Source organism: Manihot esculenta, chromosome 8 (genome assembly GCF_001659605.2).
Source record: "Manihot esculenta cultivar AM560-2 chromosome 8, M.esculenta_v8, whole genome shotgun sequence".
Taxonomy (NCBI): domain Eukaryota; kingdom Viridiplantae; phylum Streptophyta; class Magnoliopsida; order Malpighiales; family Euphorbiaceae; genus Manihot; species Manihot esculenta.
The window spans coordinates 1132307-1141015 of record NC_035168.2 but is presented as its reverse complement, the minus strand read 5'-3'; the positions used below and the strand labels follow the sequence as shown (position 1 = coordinate 1141015).

Genomic DNA, 8709 nt, shown 5'->3' with positions numbered 1-8709 from the left:
TTATAAAAAGAAACAAAATAATTAAATTAACTATAATAGATTAAAAGTTTTTAAAAAATTATAATAGATTATATATTTTCATAAAGTATAATTAATGTTGACATACTTTATGTTGCAAATTAAAATTGGTTTAATTTGCGGATATGATCCAAAAGTTTACATATATATTGGGTGAACTATAGCCCCTTTGAAGCCTTATGAAATGTGCCATTTCGCCTTTTAATTCATCTGATTACTTCATGGATTGATCGCCGTACGCTTAGCCCGAGCTCTCTAGTGCTACGTAAGTAGGTCCGTATCCAAATCCAAGGGCTGAGCTGTGACTAACCTGTGGGCGCCTCCCCACTATCAAACAAAAATAATTCAATAAGAGCCACCGATGTGATCCTTCCTCCTTTTGCTTTCCTGGCCCATTAATTAAAAACAAAATAAATATATTTAATAAATAAAAGAACTTCACATGGGAATCAGTTAAAGTTTAAAAATTTTATATAATAAATATATAATTAATTAAAATATAAATAATATCTGTCTCTCTATATATAATATTTATCTTTCAAAGATAATATTATCATTAAAAAAGATAAGTTACAATGTGACTCAAAATATAAGGTCCAAGAAAAAACAAGCCTCTAAAATTTATTAATTTATTATTTCATATAGGTATAATTTTCTAGAATAATTACGGTGTTGCATGTATTTTATCACCATTAAAATTTAGGGCTTTATTTGCTTCCTATAAAATATTTATAAGAAATTTTTATTTCAAATTCAGTAATTATTATTTATTCACGTATAAATTTCTATTTTATTCCTTAACAATAATCACATAAATTAAATAATACAATTAAAATAATTAAAGTAATACATTTTATATTTATATTATTTTTTGAAATTAATATATTTATTTTTTAATGTAGAGATATAATTAAAAATAATAAATAGACAATTATTATTTTGAAAAGAAAAACATACTAAAATTTAAGATAAATAAAAACGAAAAGTAAATATATGCCTATGAGTAGAGGGCACGTATGCTTGCCTAAAATGAGTACTATAGAATCACTGTGGAGGGCGGCATATTAATTTCGCACCATCCAAACGTAAACTGGCGTCAATTTTCTTTAGCTGTCGTCCACGGTCCACCCGCCTGTCATCGGACGTGAAATGAAAATTATATGTCTAAAAGATTAATAAAATCCATTTGGATTCCGTCGATTAAAACACTACACTACGCTACACTAGAGTATTTCTCTTTCATTTGCTCTTCGTGTCGCTTTTTGGCGGTTTTGAGCTTTTCGGTTTCGAACATTCGCTCGAATTTCTCACATACACGCGCGCACTCACACTCTCTCTTTCTCTCTGAGGTTAGATCTTCTTCTCCCTTTTATTCTTTTTATTACTACACTGTGTCTCCTGCTCTCCTTCCATGATTTGCTTCTTTTTTAGGAATTTTTTTTTGGTTTTAATCTGTTGATTCTGTGAGTGGATGCTCTCGGAGATCGCCGGTTTGAGCTTGTGAGAGTTTCGTTGCCGCTGATGAATGAGTTATATTCTTTTAACTATTTTTTGTTACATTTTTTTTTAAGTTTGCTTTACTTTTCTTATCTACTGTCTGTTTGGTTCCCGAGAAAATTTTGGAAATTTTATTCTTAAGTTCTTAATCGAATTATTTTTTTTGTTCTCCCTATCTCTGAGTAGATGAGCTCAGCTCAGTTCAGCTGAACTGATGAGGGTGTTCTCTCTTTTTATTTTTATTATTTTTTCTCACTGTAAATAAAAAATATGTTATTTTTTTAATAAAATTAAAAATTAATTAGCATTGATTTAATGGACCTGCATTTTTAAATATCATAACAGACATCGGATTTTTCTTTTTCGTGCAATTTCAAATCCAAACATGCGCCGATTTCTTTTTGAACTGTTTTCTTTAGTTGTCGATATGGAATTATTGGAAAAGTGAACTTAAAGTTCAAAGTTTGAACGTTACCATATTTTATGGAGTTCATTTAGAATTTAGATAGTGTGATGACGTTGTTTACATTTTGGTTTACTAGTTTATTTTAGTTTTATCGTTAGCATTTTTTGGTGTTTGCTTGCTTGACTTTGTTGTGGTGGGTGACTGTAACAACCTTGCTTCATAAACATTTAGAGTTGCGTTTTGCATGGAGCTTGGTAGGCCGCTTGATTTTTCTCGAAGCAGTCCCACAATCAATTTTCCTTTTCCCATCCCACCGCTATTTTAACAATCGCCCATTCTTATTACCAAATATAAAAACAAACATTTATTTACTTTCTTATTGATGTTTTACTTTCTCCTCGAGTTAATAACTCTTAATTCACGATAATGCTAGAGTGAACAAATAATCTTATTATTTATTCTCATTATTTAGTCTTCGTGGTAATTGCAATTTAAGAGTATAAGTAATTTGATGTCTTAGCCAAGTATTAGTGAGGACGCTAAACATATTCACACAAAGGTGAGATAATATGATATTAATAAGATATTTAGTGATTGAAATAGTGAATTATGATTATGGATATGCCTGTATGCTTCCTTGGATAAGCAAGTCAGCTGTTGTTATTCCTACAGTTTAATTGTACAATGCAGCTAAAATAAATTGTTTAGAGAAGTTAGCATGTGGAATTTGAGAAGGAGAATTATGGTAAGGGGTTTGATTTTCAAGAAAGCATCAAACTGTCAGCAATGAAAGTGAGAAGGACATGGAGAAACTCTCAGATTTAAAATCTTGCAAAAGTATAATGCAAAATGTGTGTCCTGATTACAATTGGTTGGCATGTATTACTTAATTCCAGAGGTTTTTATTTTATTTTATTTTATTTTTTTTTATGTCCATCTCTAATTCTCTATGCAATTGAAAGAACCTTATTAGTAGATGTTGGTTTCCCAAAATTTAGACATTTCTGCACTCGGTGAAGTAAATCAATTGCAAGATGTTGCAAAAGTTACCTTCCCCTTTTGAGTTTTATAATAATTGTGTGCTGTCAATTAGACAATTGAAATACATTTTGCATGTTGATTTTCTTACTGGTCATTTATGTTGGCCTTCTTGCCTGGCTAACTGAGAGTAATTGGTCACTTTGATTTTTCATCCTGTAATAGGAAATCATGCATACAGTGTTGCTTATTTGGAAATGATCAAGAAGAAAATTTGAATAAGAAGTTCGCCACTATGAAATGTCAAAGGGTAAGGAAACTATTGATACTTGAGGTTTCTGGCATTATCTTACCAATCAAGAATTTGGAATTATGCTATGTGTCGGTAATGTTTGATCATTATTTTCTTTTTTCCATGTTGGGGAAATCATGTGGATGCACTGTTTTGGTTGATTTATCTGATGATCCTTAGTAATTACAAAGATGGTTACTCGTTAATCAGACTTTTTGGAATTTGGAAAAAGCAAAGAAATTTGTTACAGTTGGTGAAGAGTATCCTTTTAGTGAACCCTTGCTAGTTTCAAGTTGACGCTTAGCTAATTTAGTGAATTGGATTGAGATAACTATCCTGAGGCTAATGTTTCTATATACTTGTTGAAAATCCTTTGGTATTCTGTGCTGCTATAGATGCAAAATGTTACTGGAAATGAAAATTGGGTATTCAGAGATTCTTAATGTATGGGCACCAACTTTAACTCATGCCAACATAAAAGAGTTTAATATTTATTTATTTGGAGGGGGCGTTCTGAGTTGTTATTTTTCCATTTAAATCTGATATATAGAAATATTCTTTTCTTCCCTTACTGGTGCAAACCATGTCAAGTGGACTGATTACAGATTTGTTTTTATTTTCTATGAGGAAAATGGAGCTGTGTTGCTTTAGCTTGTATTTACAGTCCTATTCCATGCATTAAGCATATATTGCATGTTTTCAATAACAGTTTTCTTTGGTGTACATGTCCTTGAATTTGTGATTTTGCCAATAATGTCTTAAAACTAGCAATATCCTTAGACAATAACTGCAGATTTGAAATTTTCTCCATTGAACGGAAGTCTTACATAAGCTGTATTCTTGTCTTTTTCTATATTCTTTTATTAGGTAAAAGTAGATGAATCCTTTGTTCCTTCGGTAGAAGGTAAAGCAGTAGAAGTTCAGCCTTTACTTGCAGAATCTAAACCTGATCACACCTCAATAGATGGTGATGCATGGAAACACTTGGATATTGAGGATTTCTCCTATGGGTTTGAGTATGGCCTTAAAAGGAACTATGGTAATTTTCTAATAGCTTGTTGCTCTTCTTTTCTTTTGATACTTTTGTTGTCAAATTACCTACTTTGAGATTTCATTATAATAAGGATCAATTTCCTTATTCTTTTAGTGTGCCATAATTATAGCTGGAATCCTAATGCATCTTTTGTATCCTTTAATCTTTGAATCTTTTTTTCTATGTAGGTACATAGAATGAAAATGCTTGACCATAAGAATATATTAAAAAACAAAATACTGAGATGACAGTGCGCTTAAAATAGTCATGATGTATACAGGCTTCTGTTGCTTCTTTGAACATCATCCATAATCATAGTTCATGAGTTGTGTGGTAAAGAAATCTTCTTTGACACTGGTTTCCAAGGTCTCATCTTTTGCATCCTTCTGTTAGAAATTTTAAAGTTAAAAAAATTAATTTCTTCCCTAGGTTTTGAGCAGAACTATATGATATGCGTAAATCCTTTCAAACAGGCTTGAACTAGGCGTGTGGTAAATATTAAGAGCAATAGATGCTGTTAGGTCTTATCAAATTTTGGTATTCTTTGCTGAGTTGTTTTATTAATTTTTTTTCTCTCTTTTGGTGATAAGGTGGGCTGGATTGTAATACTACTCAAGGACAAGATGAATTAGAGTTTGGAGTATGTATCTCTTCTTGTCAATTCTTCATGTTTAGTTCTTATTGTTGAAACATTTTCCCTTGAGAGAGAAAAAAAATATATAACAAGACCTTCACCTGCCCCTGCTTCATACATACATTACTTGCTTTTTGTTTGCATCATAATCATCATGACCTCATGAATGGTGTTCTAGTAGGTTCTCGATGGTCTGCTAGATGAAGTTGATGAAGTAGATGATATTCATGCAGCAAATGACATCTCCAGGGCATGTGAAGAGTTTCTTTTGGGTAACACTATGGCCATATTATATGATGAGTTCAGTTATATTGAATTGAAGTTGTCTTACGCCTTTACCTCCTTTAAGTTTTAACATATATTGAATGCAGATGTTGAATTGGCTGAAAAGATTTCTGATCTGGATTGTGCTCCACTTGGAAGATTGCATTTCGGAGACTCAAGTTCAGAAAGTCAATCTCCAGGATTTAGTGGGAGTAGCAATGGTGTTCATGGGTTGTCAGAATCATCAATAGCAGTTGTTACAGATTCTGAATGCAAGATCGGAGTTGAGAACAAGACAGTCAAATGTGAATTAAATGACTCATCTGGGGATAATTGGGATTATCAAGCTCCGGAAAATGTGTTTACTACTACACATGATTTGGAAAATCTTGATGAGGTGGATGATGCGAAGCCTGAAAGTGGAATGTCATCTGATGATAATGCAAAGAAACCTGTCCAAGCAAGCAATCTCAGACAGAAGAGATTTCGTAAGCCTACCCTGAGGTACATTGAAGAATTTTCAGTTCCAAAGTCAAGACATGCTATGGAAAGACAAAAGAATTTGACTGCTGATTCTAGGGTTATATCCCTGACTATCAGATCCCATGATGAACATCTTGGAGGATCAGTGACGTTGACCAAGGAGGAGTCTTTAAGTGAGATTATTACTCAAGAAACACTCGATGACGATGAAAAACTTTCAGATCTGAAGTCAAAGTGTATCAATAGGAGACAAAAGTTTCCTTCTCCTGCTTCAAAGGATAAATGTTTGAAAACTGAATCTCATAATGAACTTAATCTTGTGAGAGGGTTCAAATCTGTTCCCAGAGAGGGTTCTTTCACAGGAACTAGCACTCAAGCATCATTTGAATCTTGCCCTCAGAGGGGACGTCCAAAGAAACGCCCATATGTTCCAGTAGGGACAGTTCTTATTCACTCAAGTTTTTTTTTTTTAAATCGTTATTTTGAGAATGAATATGGAAACTCTCTCATGTTGTGTGGTTGCAAGTGCATGTTCTATTGGTGGATTATTTATTCTCCTTTCCTGATTCGTTGGTTAGTGGATGAAGTGCTGCATTTACATAGGACACAGGATCCCACATGTTCATGTATGCTTGTATTTTCATTTGAAGAGCCACACCCTCATGTTTTTTCTTCAGAAAGAGTCACAAATTGAGTTCAAAATTGCATTTTGCTCTTTCATCCCTGTTCGCACAAGTAATTTCTTGCCTTTAGCACAGCAATAATTTTTGTTCCACACTACAATTTTCAGATTGTCATTTCTGTCTTGCTACACAGGTTCCTGAATCTGATAATGAAGATGCTGCATCTGAGTCTGAAGGTGACAATGCAAAGAGAAGAAAATCTAAGAAGAGTGCTGATCGGAGAAAGCATCAAAGAATGTGGACTCTTTCTGAGGTCATGAAGTTAATTGATGGTATTGCTCAATATGGAACTGGGAGATGGACTGATATAAAGAAGCTTTTGTTTTCATCATCTGCATATCGCACACCTGTAGATCTGAGGGTACCTTTCATCACTTTATGCAATCAAACATTTCTTTAAAAGTTGAAATTCGTATATGAATGGTGCATTCTACAGGATAAATGGAGGAATCTTCTAAGAGCTAGCTCTGTGCAGAAGCAGAAATTGAAACAGAACAAGAAAGAGGTTAGCCTTCTGATTACCTTGCTACTGTGACATCTTAATTCTTATGGGTGCAGCACAAATTACAAATTAATTTGATTGTGTTGTGAAGTCAACTGAATGATGAAACTTTCTGAAATGAGAACACCCCAAGCGCATTATACTGTGAGTTCAACATGGCATTAGGAGATTTTTGCCAAAATACCTCAACTCTGTGCTCTGTGCTTCAGTGCATAGGATGGTCGATCCACAATCCTGGGTTCAGTAAAAGTTTGTTGGACATTTTCAATCCTTTTATCTTTTGCATGCACTCCTGCACTAGTGCATGTGTATATGCAGTTTCTGGCTGGCTGTGGATAACCTTGACAGTTCTTGGTTCTATTCCTGTTGGATTAACAAAGTAGGTTGCTCACTCTTTCTCTTGCTTGGTGCCCTCTTCAGGGGATTGACCATAACTGATTCTGCACTTAATTTGTGGCAATCCTGGTGCTGTTATACCCCATATTTTAACTAATTCTTCTTTTCAATACAAATGAACTTAGAGTTAATCAAACTAGTTGATGTAAGTTAAGCTTAACTCATTTCTTACTGCATTAAAAATGTGAATTTAGGAAATATGTGCAAAATATTGCCGTGACTTGGATATATTGCCAAAATAAGGGCAGAATAGTCGTCAGAAATGGTTGAGTGAATGCATGAATTGCAATTCTCATTCTGTCTTTAGGACACAGGATGTTGAGTTCGGCTATATAGAGGGCTTGGCAATCCTGACCCACACTTGTGTCCATGCTTATCTTGCAAATAAATTTTTGATTATTTTACTGGTTCGTAAAAGTTTGCTTGATAATTATAGAGGTTTGCATAATTGGTTGCTTCCCTCTATTGATTTTGCATCTTTCATAATAGCTTTGTGTTCTTCAAGATACAATAGCCAAGGTACAATAGGCTTGATGAATGGAAAGACGTGTTTTATTTACTTATTTTCAATATTGAGATAAATCTAATGCAGGTATTTGCTCAGTTTTACTAACTGAAATAAATTTCACTGTGAAAAGTGGTTTACTTTTCATTCATTTTTTTACAATCTATCAATAAAAGCTTAACGAGTAATAGTATGAGTTTATTGTTAATGCCTAGCAAAAAAGGGACGAGGTTAATGTGATCAATGCAGGTTGACCAAAAGCTGAAGCATGCAATGCGCCCTTTACCAAAGTCTGTGATATGCCGAATTCTTGAACTAGCCACAGTTCATCCATATCCTAGGTTTACTCCTGGTGGGAGATACATACGGAGGAAGAACTGACTTCAAGACCCATATGTCAGTAAGCATTAAATCACACTAGGGAATTTAGTTGTAAAAATGCTGTTTTCATCTATCTTTTCTTCAATTTTATTTTATTTTTGTTTTTGCCATGCACATACTCACCATATTCGCAAATCTGCAAAGATACCAAGTCACAGAATGTGGCGAATGTTGCACAGAAAGGGGCCCAAAATGTCTAACTGTAATGGCTGGGATTATGGCAACTGATATGCTCAAACAAAGTTCTCTTTTACAAGCCTGAGTTGTTTCAGATTGTAAGACAAGGCTTAGAACTACAAATTATGGGCTTTGTCATTTATCTGTCACAGGTTTTAGTGGATGTTTTTAATGATGTCAACTAACTTAATGGAAATTTGCATATAGTTATGTTTAGTTGTATGAGATCTCAAATTCATATTGGTTTTGCTCTTAGCCTTAAGGCTTGTAGTATGACCTGTGACTGTTGAGTTTGGGACTCCTCTCTCTTCATCAAGATCTGTTGTTTTCAGCTGCAGCTGCAACTTCTGAAAGAGATTATATTATAACCAGGGTACTCTTTTCTTTTTCCTTTTTTTTTTCATAAATTTAAATTGCCTTTGCTAATTCAAAGTTGTGTGGCTCGGTTTGGCCTCTTCGA

At 33.7% G+C, this 8709-nt stretch overlaps 1 protein-coding gene across 7 annotated transcripts; it reads left to right on the top strand.

Annotated features, from left to right (window-relative positions):
- Window positions 1-1163: 1163 nt before the first annotated feature.
- On the top strand, window positions 1164-8639 carry LOC110620807 (telomere repeat-binding protein 3). 7 transcript variants are annotated; one of them, XM_021764695.1, is made up of 9 exons: window positions 1164-1367; window positions 4059-4230; window positions 4815-4864; window positions 5040-5130; window positions 5230-5626; window positions 5723-6038; window positions 6422-6649; window positions 6725-6793; window positions 7941-8639. In XM_021764695.1, exons 1-9 carry the CDS (start codon window positions 1179-1181, stop codon window positions 8070-8072), a joined length of 1644 nt encoding a protein of 547 aa, XP_021620387.1. In that variant the 5' UTR covers window positions 1164-1178; the 3' UTR covers window positions 8073-8639. The 7 variants fall into 7 exon arrangements, with proteins under 7 accessions (XP_021620387.1, XP_021620383.1, XP_021620384.1 ...); XM_021764691.1 differs by having other exon boundaries at window positions 5230-6038; window positions 7941-8087; window positions 8217-8639; XM_021764692.1 differs by having other exon boundaries at window positions 5230-6038; window positions 7941-8091; window positions 8217-8639.
- The last annotated feature ends 70 nt before the right edge of the window (window positions 8640-8709 follow it).